This window comes from Asterias rubens, chromosome 10 (assembly GCF_902459465.1).
Source record: "Asterias rubens chromosome 10, eAstRub1.3, whole genome shotgun sequence".
Taxonomy (NCBI): Eukaryota; Metazoa; Echinodermata; class Asteroidea; order Forcipulatida; family Asteriidae; genus Asterias; species Asterias rubens.
This window is the reverse complement of record NC_047071.1, coordinates 3,931,044-3,949,236: the sequence shown is the minus strand read 5'-3', so window position 1 is coordinate 3,949,236 and position 18,193 is coordinate 3,931,044. Positions and strand designations below refer to the sequence as shown.

Sequence of the window (18,193 nt, the reverse complement as noted above, 5' to 3'; positions counted from 1 at the left end):
TCAGCACTTACATAAGCAGGGAAGTCTGTGCTTACGTCAAGCGTAATTCACAGGTTAGCAGGAAATTTTGCATGTGGGCATGCGAACTCTGCATTACTAGGCATTCTTTGCTTATACAGCTAGCAGAAATTTGGCACTTGCACAGTAAGTGAATACTGATGAAGTGCAAAATTTGGCGGTAAGCAGAGCCATAAAATTGTGCCCTGAAAAGTTGCATACCTGAATACAAAGCTCCTTTATGGGCAAAGAGCAGTGTGTCTAAACCTCTCACAACCCAATACACCCAATCATTTCCTTCAACATTTTCAAATAAGAAAAATTCAATGCATTCTGCAAAACTCACCTTGTTGTTTGTCAAATCCTCCAAACGTCTCAGCTCTCTTAGGGAGAGAGTGAACTTGGAATAAGCCGCTTTCCCTCTCCCCAGCGCTGCTTGCACTCCTGGTTAGTCCAGCCCCGGCACTGTATACAACTGCTGTCAGCCGATGGGCTGCACAATAAAATTAAAATAAACTGATATTCGTGACCCATTCAAACAAAGTGAAACTACTAAACAGTGCAAATCTGGTAGACATTGGAATTTTTTTAGGGGAAGCTTGGGTTCGGAGCCACATTTTATATATGAACTTTAGAACAATCTTCCTCATCACTTGCGCCAACTTGAAACTTTCACATTGTCACTCAAACTATCTTTTCAGTGAAAACCACTTTTTATAAACCCTTTTTTTCTAGGACGCCTGACTGACAAAACGCCCTACCACCCAGAAGATAGACTGGTACCAACCTTCTGCAATAGCTGCTAGGAGAATCTGTCTGGCTTCCTGCATCTGACAATCATTGTCTGCTATGATAGGGGACTTTAGCTGAAAGAAAACAACAAAACAATCACATTGATTAAAACCCTCCAATGGGTACATGTACATACACACGTACTCAAAGATTTTAAAATCATCATTATCGTGGAATAAAATTTTTAAAATGGTAATCGCCTATTTTTCCAGGGGCTGTTGTAACCTACTCCTAGGGCTGAAACAGGGTTACCCCCTTTACAGTCCATCCGGATGTAGGCTTGGGTATCATTCATCAGAAGCCTGGCTGGTAGAGCAGAAAGCACTTCCTCCCCAATTTACATGTGCAAGTTGAGTTTGTGGATGGGTTAGGTTTGTAAACATACCGTTCCTAAGACGTCATCTTTATTGAGGGTGTCTTTGAGCTCCTCAACCAGCTTAGCTTTCTCCTCCATGATCTCATTTATCTTATGATCCTTCTCCTGCATCTCGTCTGCAACACAGAAATTTAAATGTTCATCTTAAGTCATCTCTTCCTGTTATCTCTTATTCAATTTATCTTATTAGATAATTTACTTAAAAAAGCAATCAGCTGTGTAAAACTGTGACTGCTCTTTATTCCAACATCCCTATGTTCCGACATCCCTATGTTCCGACACCACTATATTCCGACAACCCAACCAACCCTGTGTTCCGACACCCCTATGGTCCAACAACCTGCACCAACATTTTGTGTTAGCCATTTTTCAAGAAAAACAGTGAAGCAACTTCAAGAAACTACACCCAACCGCAATTTCATCCATATTTTATGCCGTTCATCGGAAAAGTTCAAATTAATTCTTTTTATATATATTTTTTTTATCTCAGGAGGACATTCTCACCAAGAAGTTTCTTGATCTTTGCTGCTCTTGCTTCAGTAGCTTTCTTCTCCTCATCCGTTTCAGCGTCTTCACCAACTCCTTCATCTTTCAAGTCAAACAAGAAGAATTTAAGAAAAATATTTAATGCCCCTTATTTTTGACCGCGCGAGGGCGCTATAAATAGTATTTTGATCACTTCCGGGGGTACACGCGATTCGCCCTGCACAAATTAATAGGCGTTCTGTCACTTTTGTTGCGCCGTAGTTTCAATTTGCTTTAGAGGTGGATTATAACGGCTCCTTTAAAAGTCTTATTGTCTGTGATGGATTAGATGTCTGTGGTTATAATGTGTTCCAATCTTTAAAAACTGTTTTGGGTATGAATGAATATACCCCCGGAAGTGATTGAGAGCGCCCTCACGCGGTCAAAAATATGGCCCATTGATCAATTCATTACAATTACAAAAGATAGCTAATTTCTGTTGTTGGATTTTTTAAGAGAACGTATTAGGGGGAAAAAGGATTAGCATCACTCCCTTTTTATTGTTTTTTTTTTTTTTTGGGGGGGGGGGGGTCTTCTCTGTTGTCGCTTTAAATTTAAAATTGAATTGATTAAAACTCTCACCTTCATCTGGGCAATCTATGATCGCCTGTTCCAGAATCTCCTTCCATTTTTTCCTCTTGTCCGTGTTTTCACAATTGACTTCATACATCTCAGGTCCGGCTTTATTTGGACTGATCAGGTAGATGCTGCACTTGTCGACAGCGACGTCTCGCACCATCAGCTTGTGTAGGTGGATCACAGGAGGCTGGAGGTCGAGGACAGGTCAAAGGTTAAAGGTAACCACAGTGTGAATTTGAAACATTCATGCAAGCTGAATACATCCCTTGTATCATTCAAATTCAACTTGCACACCGCCAATCAGAAGAAAATAATTCAAAAATTGTGTACCATTGTACCATTTGTACACAAAAAAGTGACCTTGTACATTCAAGGGGTTTTCTGGCAGGCAAAATACTCGTTGGTCGGAAATTTGATATTTTGTGTCATAATTCCCACATAGATTCAAGAGTTTCAAGTAAAACAGCTGAGAACAAGTTTTGAGATGAGCTCCCTTTCTCCATACCAATTGATAAAAATCACACGGCGCATTCTCCATTTAAAAAAAGTCTAAATGAAAAATTCAGATAAAGAATGACGTTTCTCCACCCTGAACATACCTTGCTGTCCTGCGATGCAAAGGCATACTTCTGATTATTCTCCTGGAGTAGTATAACCACGTCGCTAAGCACCACCACATTCACCTCAGTCAGCTTACCCCTTGCAGACTTCCACCTCAACTCTCCTTCATGTCTCAGCTTCCGATTGCTCGACAGCAGATCCGATTTCTGTCACGGAATAAATAAGATTTGGCGATGGTAAAATCTCCTGATGAATGACCTACTGGCCCGGGTTTCCCCTAATGCTCCACCCGGAACCTCCCAGGTTAATCCATTTCTGGTTAGCACGATTGTTTCATGCTAAGCAGCTACATGTCTGTACTGACCTTGAATTTCTTGCCACTTTTCAGCATTCCAGATGATTTAGCTTCCAGCTTGTTGTAGATGTCCATCAATCTCTGATGTCTCTCATACTCATTCACGTGTACATTCACGTCTTGGCATATGTTCTGAAAAAAAAAAGTGAAAAATATAAGATTATGGCTCCAATTCTCAAAGAGCTGAAACTGATCTGAAGATGCGAATCACTCTTAATTACTAAAAACGTGACATCACAATACAAAGCACTGTAGTAATAATTCTGCTCAAACAGTATCAGACTTGACCAAAGAAGAAAAATTCCAGAATTATTCACCAGATATCAACAATTTTCAAAACTAAATATTATCTTCCACTGAATTCAAACAATCTTCAATAATGGACGCTGTACAAATGTATCAACATTCCCTTTTTTTTTATTTGTTTTTGTTCCTAAAATACTTATCGTTCTTAATGTCATAGATATAATTTTTTTACTTTTTTGTTAAGACTTTTCTTAACTGAATACAAAATGACAAATTTGTGTCGTTTAACATAGAAACGTACCTTGACAAGCTGTAGTGCCTTCTGAAGATTTGGATATTCACTTTTGTCGACTTTGGCAGCTGAGGAAGGACACAGAGCAAAAGTTATAAATCAATATTTTCGTATAGACTACGGAGGCAAAATTCTTCAACCCTGGTCATTATTCTTGAGTCAATCTGGTCAGATGTAAGTCACTAATGCCTGGTTGGTCAATAGTGGGATAGGTTTCATAATAGCTCTCATGAGTAGATAACACTTGGTTAGTTTGTGGTCAAGGAACAGCTGTTGAACTTTAGTATTGACCATGCAGACAAACCTATTTAACCTTGGTAATGTAATTTTTCCCCAGTCAGTCTGGTCACCAATGCCTAGTCAGTCAATAATGGGATAAGATGACTGCCTTACCTTTGGTAGGTTTCATAATAGCTCCGATGAGTAGATGATACTTGGTTAGTCTGTTGGTCACACTAAGTATACATTCTGGTATTGACCACCTCCTGCATAGCGCGTTGGTACTACATCTCTGTAGGACAAATCAACCCCAAAACAGCTTAATTAGTACCAGTGTGTGATTAAACAAAATATAAAAAATATTGAAACTGGAGAGTGGCCCCTTCTTTAATGTAATAATGGACTGTGCTAGTCCACCAATGATGGTGCTTGAATACTATAAGCCCTGGTCACTGGGTCATTTATTTCATTCCAAACATTGTCCTACATGTAGGTCCCTGGGGAGTATACGGCCTGTAAATAATAATAATAATAATAATAATAATAATAATAATAATAATAATAATAATAATAATAATAATAGTAACCGTATTTATAACGCGCCTTTTGCCAAAGGATACAAAGCGCCAGGTATTATTACTGCAAGGAGTGGTACGAAGTTTGAGATATAAGACCTTATCCTTAGCACCATGTAATGGTTTACAAGGTGCTGTGGCGCAATATGCTGCCAATCCGGCCAGGAACACCAGGGCGAACCCCTTCTCTTTACGATAAGTGCACGTGGGTTCTTTTACATGCGTTTACACAACACATGGGACCAACGGCTTTACGGCCCATCCGAAGGACGAAGCAATGGTTAAGTGTCTTGCTTAAGGACACAAGTGTCATGGCTGGGGATTCGAACCCAACCTCTGCTGATCAGAAACACCAGAGTTTGAATTCGGTGCTTTTAACCGCTCGACCACGACACTTCCACAAGTATGTCGCACACCAAGCTGAAACAATCACAGGAACAATCTCTACCTTCTTATGTACCTAACTTAAGTGCAGGCCTGGTGTGTGTGTGTGGCAGTACTTCAGTTTGTACACATTTTTCTCTTCATAGTGATGGGTACAGAGATTTTCCTTCGTTTTGCAAATTTTCAGCCAAAGACAGCCAAATTATTTTTCTTTGACACATGCATTAAATCTCATGCAACGACAATCAAGGTTCTTTCTGCTCTCTGACAAATAAAAGAGGTTTTTTTTTTTCAAAAAGGAAGCCTATCATTGATTCGCTCCTCTTTATTTACCTTGATAAACGCTTGAAACTTCCTGTCTGTCTTATACAACTCCTTATACAAAGCAACCGCCTCAATCTGTCTGCAGCACAGGTAAGCATAGGCTTCCATCATTTGCTTCCCAGTTTCCTTGTCAAACTGTCAACAAAAATCACGACATAATTGATAATACCACAAGACTTCATAGATCAAATGTCACTTATAAAAGCAAGTAACAATCACAGCTTTTTATTAGGGATTAAAAACATTATTTTTGTGAATCACATACGACAACGAATGTTTAAAACACACATCGGTGTATGGGTAAAAAACAAAAATTAATATTCTTTATCCCCGATGCAAATTTAACATCTCTTATATGTTGAGAACTGTACACTTGGTTCTTTCCCAATAATACATTTTTTGTTTGAAATATTCCCCGCTGTGGTTTTGAATAGGCTATCCCAGGCTATAGTAGGAGATCATGTGGTGAATACATCTACACCGTATATTTGTTAGCTGAGCATATTTTGTGTGCTTAGCGGCTTCACAGTTTCAGGCAATGTCTTGCTGTGGGCTATTGAATATTTTTTTTTTTTTAAATGGTTTCTCAACTTAAAAAATGCTTACAAGAGAAGCAGGAATAACCTGAATCTACTCAGCAATACATTTATGAGCTAAGCATATTTTGTGTGCTTAATAGATTAACGTTTTCAGGGCAAAATTTCTTAAAGCATAGAAGCATAACAATTTGCTAAGCACAGAAAAGTCATGCTTAACAGAAACTGGCTACCAGCCAAATTCCCTAAAGTTTTCATTGTTGCAACTGGTGCCCCACTCATCGTTTGCTTAGCAAAGAGATTCTGCTTAGCAGCTTTGTGAAATTAAGCCCTTGGTAATGGCTCGGACCCACCAACAGATCTCTATCTCTTACTTGATTGACTAAGACATCTCCTATTGTCTCTACAGGATGACCATCTCGCTGTTTGGATTGAAGAGCTTCATTGAACTGCACTGCGACCTTAACGAGCTCCTCTAACGATGGGAAGACTTTGTTGATTACTGAGGGTTCCATCTTTAGCTCGTCGTGCATCCCTAAACTAAAGATCTGCATCAAGAGAAACAAATCAGGACTATTAGGACTTGTTCCTTGTTCAAATTAAATTTTTATTGTAAATTGTTGCAATTCAGCACGTGGCTGCTAATGAGAATTTTTATATAATTTTTATTTTTATTTTTTTAATCTAAAAAATAAAATCTACAAATGCCTGAATCAAGCAGCTATAAATTTACGTTTACCTGTAAAATCATTCACTCCTCTTCAATTCAATTTAATGAACATTTATTTCCATATTGGTCAAAAAAGGAGAATAATTAACAAATTAAGTACAATCTTCATTGCAATTGTTTTTTTGTTTTTTTCAAACTCACCTTTTGCATTATCTTGAGTGTTCTTAAATGATGCTTCTCTGTCTTAATAAACTCTGTATTCAAGATATACAAAAAACATACAAAAACATGAGATGGAATCAAGAATGCCAGATTTTACGAATTAATTCTCAGAAGACAGCTTCAACAAAAAAGAAGTCACTAATCAGTTACTCACCAAAGATAACATCCTGCCTTTTGATTTCTTTATGGCTCATCTTTTTCAAAACCTGTCAACATAAAACAAATAATTTGGGGGTTGAACAAAAACAAATTGACCAGAGCGGGATTTGAACCGACAACCTCAAGTTTAATGAGCCGGCAAAACTCACTTCGCAGCAGTGAAGTTATAAATAGCAAGAAATCCCTCAATCCACTAAGTCAAGGAAGTAGTCCCGGCTGATTTCCTATCATCATTCACCCAGGACAGTACCTTTCAGAACTAAGAAGTTTTGCGAATTCCAAACTGCGGCAGTATAATAAACAGCAAGTTCTCAAAGAACAAAATCACCACAGCAGAGTAGACATACATGATGTTAACGGAAAACTGAATACAAGTGTACATTATAAGTGGTAAAGGGAGGGTTAAGGTTCTTTGACCATGAGCAAGTTGGAGTGCGCACATTTAGTCGACCAATGATTGACCCATGACCAACAACGTAGATGCGCCGTAACGCACTCACTGAACAACTCATTTGAAAGCCTAGTCAACTATCGGGACAATGATGTTTAGCACTCAATTGCCTTCTGCGCTTTTCGCTATAGGGTCACTTGATCCACTCTGCGCATCACACATGTTATCATGGAATAGGCTATCAGAACCGCGGATGAAACCATGGTCTCAAGGCTGGTGCCAAATGGTCTACCACAGTGGTCGACCAATCAACCAGCCTGGGTACGATTCAAAATAGTCAACCTTTAGTTATCTAATGTATAGTGGTCCAGTTCAAAGTTCAAATAAACACACAATTTGTTGACCGCTAATACAGTTTATTGGATCCATTACAGCTTCTCAATCCAATATCTCTATGAAACCGTGAAACCGATTCTCTAAAACTTTTGGAATCACACCATCAAATATAAAATGAGCACAATATTTACCAAACTTACTAAAATGAAACATAGCAAAATGATTTAACTCACCAAAGGTAACATCACAAATTGGCACACTACGACTGCCTGGCCACTATAGACTAAATACATGTTCACTGCATGAACTCCCGTAGGCTGGTGAGCCACACCTTACCATACTATAGCACTGCCAGAGGTCAATGGTCAGTCAAGCACGCCAGACTGATTTGTAAAAGCCTGCATTAGTTAAAACTTTTACAAAACTCTGCTGGGCCTAGAATTTTGGTCCTTACATTAACCATGGTGCACACCTGAACTTGCTCAATGCTACAGAAATTTCACAGATTAAACAATAATCAAGTTGTGGCTCTGCAAGGAGCTCATGAACTGTACCTTCTTTTCTGCCGTGACGCTCCATGATTCTGGCTCGGGACCTTTAGAGACGAGATCTTCGTCCTCCTCAAACGACAAGGTGCTGGCCGTAACCTCGTCCAGCGACTCCATGGATACTGAGATGTTGTTGTTGCTTAAGCTGTAGAGCAATAATGGTGTTAATGTCTTGGAAACTACAGCTTTCCCTCTGGGAGTAAGAAATGCATGGACAATAAAGCGGTCTGACTTTTGAATTTGAAATTGAGAACTAGCATCTGAATTCAGTTGAAAAAGGTGAGAGGTAGCCCATCATCACAAGGCAAGACAGCCAAATCAAGGTGAAGGCTAGATTTAACTGATTGGTGCTTTCAACCCAAATCGACTGTCTCCAGGAGCATGTTTCCACCTACTCCTTGGGCTGAAACAGGGCTACCCCCCTTCACAGTCCATAAGGATGTACATGTAGGCATGGGTATCATCCACTAGGGAGCCTGGCTGGTAGGACAGAATGCACTACCTTCCTAACCTTTTAAAATCTACAAACCACTTTTAAATAAAGTACATTTTGAGATGTGACTATAATTTTGATAGGGTTACGCTAAATAGGCGATTGTACCGGGTTCCTTCCCCAATCCATCAAACACAAGAGAAATCAACATGTAGCCGGCAATGCAGTACTAAATCCATCAAAACTGGGCGAGACTTGACTATGGGTTTTGGAGGTTTTGGAGGATATGGGTGTTAATGACACTGTTAGCAGCGACGGTTAGATATGGTTACTTGTAAATCACACCATGTCAAATTGTTAATTCACACCCTTTGAAGTAAACCACGATTAGGAATGAGTGTTTAAAAAATGACAGTTTAAAAATTGTATCAAAAATTTCTTCCAAAAAAAAGATGTTACATTCTCTCAGTGTTATCATTTTGTTCACAAAAGAAATCAAGTATAACACAGTCTGAGACCCTTTTCAAAAACACAGCTTTGGCTTGTGCTTTGGCTTAGGCCCCGCCTAGGGCTCTGTCCACCAGTTTGGATCCCAGCAATGAAAGCAGTTTCACAAGTAACTGACGGAGCCGTTTCGCAAAAGAGCCTAAACAATTTCCTGGTTCAAAGGAGATCATTCCACAACTTCTTCCACGTCATATCAGTTGATCAACACAGCACACGTTTGTCACATCCAAATATCCACTAAACTACTTGTACAGATCCACCTAAAACATTGTCATATTTGTTGTGGATCATTGATCCACTCACTCCATTGATTCATGTCTTTATGAATGTTTGCAACCACTGACTACAAACATGTATCCACATAAAAACTTGTTGATCCACATAAAAACTTGTTGATCCACATAAAAACTTGTTGATCCACATAAAAACTTGTTGATCCACAACTTGAGTTGTTTATCAAATAATTTGTTTTGTTTTAGATCACTACTTTCACACTACGTGTACCTAAACAAATTGAGTAAAATATAAATTGTTATGAAATTTGTGACATAAGTTTTGTGTGTGAATAAAAGCATACAATTATAAATACATTACATTTACCTTTGCTTCAAATACAAATCTTCAAACAAACCCCAAATAATTGGTTAACTTTGATTACTTGCTTAAATAATTGTACACTGATGTAACATTTCAATTGAATAAGTAAGAAAATTAAATCTCTAAGTTTACAATTGAAGTCCAAACCGAATATTGTATACATTTGTTGCATTGGTTTGCCTTTTAAGGTTGTAAACATTATCTTAAGAGTCAACTCTAAACAATTGTATAATTAAATTTGTTTGTACACAAAGAAGGCTCGTTCATATTTCCACAGGTGTAAGGTGGAAGGTACAAACCAACCTCATATTAAAACTTGGGTCTGAAAAGGCAGTCTGTACAATCGCATAACAAAATCTCTTCAGCATGTCCCCGACTGACACATTTTCCAAATTGCATGCTCATTCATTCGTTCGAGTTTTCCCCTAATAATAGGAAGGGGTATCCATGCATAACGGCATCCATTAAGGGTGGCCCTCTTCCTTACCTAGAAGCTTTGGGTGAATTATCCTCATCTTCTTCTAATTCTTCGCTTTCTTCAATCGTCCTGAAATGGGAAATTTCTCTAGCAAGGTTACAACTCCGACCTCATCGGGAATCGATAAAAACGATCATCTCGGCACGAAGACAGCAAACACATTAACTCAAGACATTCCATCTGAACTTAAATCAGTTTTTTGAACAACTTTACATTGAAAAGAGAAATGCAAAACAGCTCTTCTGTTGCCCACATGAATTTCATGCATGAAAGACACTTTGCAAAATGACTGTTAAAGTTACAAAATGATAACGATGTTAACAAGACTATAAAAGGGAAATCAAGCAATGCAAATAAATAAAAAGTAAAAAATTTAATAACGGTAAACGAAATTGGTTTAAGATTATTTCTTATTTTTGTCTAACTACTTGGATTAACTTGCAAGGAAAAGTTGTCTGAATCTGTTGCCTTCTTTTGATTAATTTCTGCCACAGGGTTCTCTGCAAGTTGTCTCAAAACTGGGGGGGGGGCGTATTATGGACCACGGTCTGGGAATTTGGACCTAACTAAGCTGCATTGAAACGATGTTCTTTTGAAGGCTCTTGACTTGGTTTTCATCTTAGGTTTTAAAAGCCCTATTAGTTATGTGATTTTTGTGAATTTGATCTTGAGCCCAAACTTATTTAGTTCTTAAAATGATGTTGTTAAACATATTGTCCGCAATTTGCGCACTATCAACTGCAATTTGTGCGTGTTGACCCAATATGCAAGCCAGTGCGTTGGAGAACCCTGTGGCATTAAGATAGTTTCCTCTAAATGTAAGTGAAAGATGAGCTTGGTTAAAACGCTAACTTTCCTGTCTGCCAATCTGTGACTATTTTATGCCATGAAGATTTCTTCTCTCTGAGATATAAAGAGCGATAAAAAACTACGAGCGATATTAAACTAAGAGCGATATCTGATAATTTAGAATGGATTGATCTTCTACAAAGCCAAAGGTATGTCTGCTATGGATTGACAAAATGTAGCAAGACAAAGATGATAGCATGAGAACTCCACACCAAACTTGAGTTGCAAAAAAAACAAATTTTCCCCTAAATGCGCACTTCCAAACATAAAGAAAACTGCTATGGATGAATAAAAACAGCGACTGGAAATAAGATGAATAGGGTTTTCCCCTTTTTTGTTCTGAACTCTTGAACAGACTATACATGTAGGAAACATAATGTTACAGATGGTTACAAAATATGATCACAGAAATTTTAATTTATTTATTTTTTCCCATTCGTTTTTGACTTCTTGTAGTTGGAAATGAATCAACTCTATTTCAACTGGAACAAATCGACAAATAACTACAAAAGTGTAATCAGAAACTAAAGGTTATTTCCTACAAGTACTTTTGAAATAGCTCTAAACTCACGACTAAACTTCTATTTAAAAAAAAAAATAAAAAATGCAGGCGATTCTATAAAAAAAACCTGCAATTTTTCCTCCTTTTCTATCTGTTTCTCTCTAAAAATGGCTATCAAAATTCAACTTACAAAATGCTTCGGGTGACTGAAAATGAAGCTGAACGTTGACTGAAGGAAAATTCAGTCTTTTGAGTTTTTCTGAAAATGTTCCAAATATGACACTTTTTTTATTCTACAACTAGGATCAATATTTCAATGGCAGTAAAATTACAAGTCTCAAATTTCTAGGAAAACCAATCCACAAATAAAAAGTCAAAACCTTTACTTTATATATGAATTAATAAGAATTACAGTGGTTCTGTTTTAAGCAAATCAAGATTATTTAAATATTCTAGAAACAAATTGCTTTTACTTTCTTGAACTCTATCGAACACAAGTGTTACCATACAAATAGTATAATTTATATTCTTAGAGATGATATCAATGATTTTTCTGCTTTTTGTAAAGAAAAACAATCACAACAAATTATCTCAACCTTTTCACTGTGAGTTAATACTTGTTTAAATAACATTCCAACACCATGCTCAAAATATCAGTTATCCATGCACAGAAAAATCAACACTCTTTTCAAAACCAAATATTGGAATTATGGTGCAAAAAAAAAGGGAATTAAAGCAACAAAATGTGAAGCAATATGGTGCATTGAATCATGCATTAAGAGATTCAAATGTTGAAATCTTTATCAGTGTCTTGGTTATCGGCACACAATAACTTTAATAACTGAGTCCCTTCATAATAGTCTGGTTCCCTTCTCACTGCATGCACAGAATGTGCATGGGTAAGGGGGACAAGACTGGAAGACATCTTGTGTCCCCCCCTTCTCCTCCCACTTAGATGGCCAAGAATACAGTACAATCTTATTTTTTTAGTCTAGTTGGCATAAGACACTGCTGTAGAATTGTAAAAGTTGTAGGTTCGAATCCCACCAGAGTAATGTGCCTGGGTTTTTTTGTCCACAGAGCTCTGGGAAATTAATGAGTATACAGTACTATTACACATCAGTGTACAAAGGTAAAACCAAAATTAATATTGAATCTTTATCCCCTATTGAACATTTCCATGTATAAGTCTGAGAAATCTTGTGCAAAAAGGAGAACAGTGGTAGTTCTAACCACCCAGAAGAAAGGAGTGCCTTGTTTTTAGCTCACAAGAGTCTAAGTGTGTTGGGAAAAAAAAGAAAAAAATGAGAAAAGATTTGTGTGCTTTCAGATGCATGATTAAATTCACCCAACAACTGGCAACATCAATATTTTAAATCCATAACGAAGCAAGGGAATACTCGTACAATGTAAAAAGGGTACAAAAAGAATCTTAGCTCCAACATGGTAATGTATGCTAAGGAAACTCTACCATAGAAATGACATAAAAACTCTAAACAAGAATCAGACTTCAAGCAAAAGTGAAGCAGATTTCTTTGGGCTATCTCGGTGGTGAGACATCTGCCCTAGAATGGTGAAGATTGTGGGTTCGAGTCCCACCTGAATAATATCCTTGTGGATTGTTTTCACAGGACTTAGCAAAGTTCTGAGTAGAGTGTTTTACATACATAGGGTACGGATAAAACAAAGCAGTGTAATTTTTAACAAGTTTAGTTTCTTTACAGTGACTTTTTTTTTTTAAAGTACATGTATAACATAGCCTTTTAATATTTCACACAAGGTGTTTAAAAAGCCTTTCAATTTAAACTCTGATTTTCTTTTGCCAGTCAATTGATTTCACCAATTTAAATTATATACAGTATGTTTGGTTTCAAGATATAAAAATTTGGGTAAAAATCTGTCACTTCATATTCAAGTAGACTTCCCTCGACATACACAGGAGAGTAAAAAAATAAAAATGAACAACAGCTCACAAGTAAACTGCGTACAATGATTTTTAAAATATAAACTAAAAGAGTTCATTCAAAAGGAAGAGTGCGGGATCGTAAAATCTATTAAAAGTCATATTGAAGTTTATAATACTCCCCAAACTTCAGAAACAAAATTCCCTCCCCTCATCCCTTCACAAAACAGCAATAAGGCTGGCCCCTTTTAGTTTCTCAGAATCAACAATTCATTACCAGTATTGCAGTCAGGGAATAAGACTTTCCGATCCTCACACTCAACCAACATAGCATTTCACCGGCAGTAAGTTCAGCCGGTGGAAATAGGTCACTTACTTGACCCCTAACTTTACGGCCACGCGGTGCCAATGCCAACGTCCAGTGTCCATACTGTTATTCCGAGATATGCATGGCAAATGGGAGGGTCATACACAACACTGGTCAATGGGATACTTTTTAAGATTAGTGCCCTATTTCATAAAGTTGCTTAAGCACAAAAAGTAGCTAAGCACAACAAAATTATACTTAACATGAATAAGATAACCAGCCAAACTCCCATGTCACAAATGTAATTTGCGACTGGTATCCTGCTCATTTCTGCTTAGCAGACAATTGTTAAGCAGCTCTATGAAATTGGAATGTTTTTGTTCTGTCTTACATCTCAAAAGTGTCCCATTGTATGGCTCGTTAATCAGCATTAATATTTAAAACAAAAACGCTTTAATTCAATCAATTGAAAACTCAACTAAAACGTTTACTTTCTACTCAATTAATACTAAGGGAAAATCTTCTAAAACCTCTAAACATCTGCAAGTTTAAAAGTGACCATCTTGCTCAAGCTGGTTCGAATGGCAGTCTTAAAACACAGTCTTAAAAATAAATCTACCTCATTTTACACAGCTAGGTTATGGCATACTTTTTAGTGAAGGTTTTTGTTGGAAGTAACTCTAAATAGTAAACTTGCATAGACAACCGCGTAAATCTGTCTTGTGAGATGTGTTGGCTCTGAAACAGAGCTGTTGCTGGTGTTAGTTTGTTGTTGTGCTTATTTTCAAATTTAAGGGGGTTTGCAACAAAGCTAGCCAGAATACAAATAGATTTTTTAACATTTTGATATATGTGAATTAAACTAAGCAATGATAGTTTGATGGAAATGATGTCACTCAAATATAGAGGAAAACATGGACAAAAGATGCATAATGCAAATCCTCTATAATTTGCAAAAAACGGCTAACAGCAAATATGGTTGCTACTACAATACTAATGTCTACAAATCAAATCGCACTGACATGGTTTTCACTCTATCTTATAGCACATGATTGCTTACCAATTACGTATGATGTTACAAAGGGAAAAGAGGGATTGGGTTTGGGGGGGGGGGGCTGGAGGAAAGTCCACAGTTGCCTTTATTGACCTAACCGTTGGGCACATTTTTGGATTGTTGGTAAAACCCAATAAACATCCCACTATCCCCAGAAAGACCTGTATTACGACATGGCCGCCTTGGTCACACACCCTGACTGATTGTTATATAGAATCACATACACCGCGGGGGCCATACTAAATTTATATGTCAAACTTAGGCCGTGTTCGAAACGGCGACTTCGGCTACAGCTACGGCTAGATCGCGCGCGTCTGCCTATTCTTCAACACTGACAGACGCGCTGATCTAGACGTAGCTGTAGCCGAAGTCGTCGTTTCGGACACGGCCTTTGTTTCTAAAGTTCACTCTTTAACATGGAACATCAGCATGGCGACCTTATGCATGATGTTTTCATGTCGAGAATAGTTTGGTTTAATTTATCACCACATAGGGCCTACTCTCGAAAAAAGAAAACAAATCTGATTGTGGAGTAACTGTCACACTCCACTGCATTGAGATTCATAAATACAGAGGGAACTGTTAATATGGACTGACAAAACTGTCTGATAAGACAGAGCTGAAAAAGAGCCAGCGGCAACTTGAACTCCCCACAGAGTGTCAATAACTGCAAGCTGATTAAAACTAGGCGCCAAAAATATGCACGGCCGCTTTCCTGTTGTGTAGTTCTCAACATATGAAGGTGAATATTACGACGGAACTGTTTCACTGACCACAGATAGATAAGGTCAATATCCAGGTTCAGTGAAAGATAAGGAAAGGTTGCAAGAACGTAAGGTGGGGAAGGTGGCTGGCTCATTGGAAGGGCTAGAGAAACGGTTAAACTGTGACCTCATTTGTTGATGGTAAAACCAATACAGTCATCTTGTTTTATAGAGCACTGCTACATGTACAAAGAGGTTCTGCTTATATAGAATACATTCTGAATTCCCAAATCTCATTTCTGTTTTATGTGTTTTTGTTTTGCTGTCCTCGTATAACAACTTTCCTATAAAGAGGCAAGTTGACCAGTCCCAGTGACCTTGTTATAAAGAGCACTGCTATAAGGAGGTCTTGCTTATAAAGAATACATTTTGAAGTCCAACATTTCATTTCTGTTTTGTGGTTTGTTTGGGGGGGGGGTTCGGTTTTTTTTGCAGTCCTCTTATAGTTTTTTTTTTTTTTGCTGTCCTCTTATGTAACACCTTTCCTGTTGTAAAGAGGTAAGTTAGCCAGTCCCAGCGATCGTTTTGTATCGAGAGACAACAGTATACTTTTGGTTAATAAGTTTTCAAACACAATGTGGGGGGAGGGGGAAGGGGTCAGGGGTGGGGGTGGGAGCATGAACAACACACTGCTCATTGCAAGGAATGGTTTACTTAAAGCATAATCGAAAGGCTCTTGATATATGAAGTTCTATTTTCAAGAAATTCATGTGAACTTCAGTGATATTTACATGTAGGAAAGGAAAGTTCAAACTTAATACTATTTGCCAAGACCTAAATCTTTGTGCATTCATAAAGTCTACATGTTTCTTGTTCCGACTAATGAATCTGAACTATAATTGTTAGCAATATCGGCTGTGTCAGGGTTAGTACATCTTTAGGAGATTAGTCTTGAAACAAAACTTTTTTGTTCATAAAGTTAGTGTTTCATGATTGTTAGACGGGTTAGTTTCTATCTCACCGCAACTCATGCAATAGCAGTTGGGGTTATCAAATCAATATGTTAACAATACAACAATCCATTAAGCTCCACCCACATTGACGCAGTAGCCAATCACAACCACCAGTTGTCGTGGTGGGCGGGGCCAAACGGATTGAGTTATTCATAGTTAGTATACACCAATCCATTAAGCTCCACCCACATCAATGCATTAGCCATTCAGAACCACGAGTTGCTATAGTGGGCGGCGCCAAATGAATTGAATTATTCATAGTTAGTATAAAAAGTCTCAGAAAGGGTCATCAAAAGATGTGCAGATTTTTCCTCTGACTTTGCGTGTTATAGGGGCTGTTGCAAATCCAGTGGGTTTAGTTTTTTACTCACCCAACTGATGATGGTATTCCATGTAACCTGAGATCGGTCAAACTCCCCTGGAATGGCAACTGCCAAATTATAACAGATAGCATTTATCTCTCACTTTTTAAAAAATATGGAAATTCAATTCACACTAAAAAAAACTAGCAATGTATTTTTTTAACAATATGTAGGCAAAGAGTACAACAAACGGTAAAGGGTAAAAGACCAGCGTTACAACTGAGAAAGCACAGTCAGAAATGAAAATAATAATGGCTTCTTATATCGTGCTAAGGTTTGTCACGCAGTGACCCTCATAGCCAATTATAAGTCTAAGGCTGACTTAAAGACACTGGACACCTTGAGTATTTGTCAAAGACAAGTATTCTCCCTTGGTGTATCTCAACATATGCATAAAATAACAAACCTGTGAAAATTTTTACTCAATTGGTCGTCGGAGTTGGGAGGGAATAATGGAAGAAAAACACCCTTATCGTTGTTTGCTCTCAGATGCCTTGATCAAATATTTTAGTGAGAAAATACTTCTTTCTCATAAACTACGTTACTTTAGAGGGAGCCGTTTCTCACAATGTTTGTTACTTGCAAGTATCAACAGCTCTCCATTGCTCATTACCAAGTAAGTTTTTATGCTAACAACTATTTTTGAGTAATTACCATTAACGTCCAGTGCCTTTATTAAAGGAACACGTTGCCTTGTATCGGAAGAGTTGGTCTATAAAAAGCATTTGTAACCGTTTTTTATATAATGCATATGGTTGGAAAGATGTTTTAAAAGTAGAATACAATGATCCACACAAACATGCCTCGAAATTGCATGGTTTTCCTTTTACTGTGCAAACTAACACGGTCGGCCATTTATGGGAGTCAAAAATTTGACTCCCATAAATGGCCGACCGTGTTAGTCGATGAGGTAAAAGGAAAACCGTGCAATTTCGAGGCATGTTTGTGTGGATCATGGTATTCTACTTTTACAACATCTTTCTACCCATATGCATTTTATAACAAACGGTTTCAAACGTTTTTCCAAAGACCAACTCGACCGATCCAAGGCAACGTGTTCCTTTAATGAGAAGTAATGCTGAGCTACAGAATGGAAACAGAACCTACCTGTTGCATCTTGGATGTAAAGTTGCCTGACGATGTAGGCCTTCTGGAGTTTTCATTCACTGACTGGGAATACCCCACTGTTGTACAGTACAAAAATAATCAGAATAATAAGAAGAAGAAAACTTTACATGGCACCGGTATAAGCCTAGGCCGTATCGATTTATTTTATTCACGATATATCGCCGACAATATATCGCGATATTCGATATAATCGCGATTAGTTAAATGTGACATCATCAGTCTTCAAACTCCCAGTGAAAGTTGTAGAAGAGACAGTCACAGCATAAGAG

General features: G+C 37.7%; 1 protein-coding gene across 7 annotated transcripts in view; it reads right to left on the bottom strand.

The window, feature by feature from the left end:
- LOC117295265 (rho guanine nucleotide exchange factor 28-like) overlaps positions 1-18,193 on the bottom strand; it is a 122,740-nt gene that overhangs the window by 8,395 nt on the left and 96,152 nt on the right. For 5 of the 7 annotated variants that reach the window (XM_033777815.1, XM_033777816.1, XM_033777818.1 and 2 more), the window contains 18 exons: positions 17,904-17,980; positions 16,806-16,864; positions 13,733-13,786; positions 10,112-10,171; positions 8,094-8,232; positions 6,808-6,859; positions 6,633-6,685; positions 6,136-6,309; positions 5,235-5,360; positions 4,117-4,234; positions 3,733-3,791; positions 3,195-3,317; positions 2,869-3,036; positions 2,273-2,456; positions 1,670-1,753; positions 1,175-1,281; positions 785-863; positions 344-490 (listed from right to left, as the gene is read on the bottom strand). In XM_033777815.1, the coding sequence (XP_033633706.1) occupies positions 344-490; positions 785-863; positions 1,175-1,281; positions 1,670-1,753; positions 2,273-2,456; positions 2,869-3,036; positions 3,195-3,317; positions 3,733-3,791; positions 4,117-4,234; positions 5,235-5,360; positions 6,136-6,309; positions 6,633-6,685; positions 6,808-6,859; positions 8,094-8,232; positions 10,112-10,171; positions 13,733-13,786; positions 16,806-16,864; positions 17,904-17,980 (1,863 nt within the window). The remainder of the gene's footprint in view (positions 1-343; positions 491-784; positions 864-1,174; positions 1,282-1,669; positions 1,754-2,272; positions 2,457-2,868; positions 3,037-3,194; positions 3,318-3,732; positions 3,792-4,116; positions 4,235-5,234; positions 5,361-6,135; positions 6,310-6,632; positions 6,686-6,807; positions 6,860-8,093; positions 8,233-10,111; positions 10,172-13,732; positions 13,787-16,805; positions 16,865-17,903; positions 17,981-18,193) is intronic. The other 2 variants (XM_033777817.1, XM_033777820.1) reach the window with 2 other exon arrangements.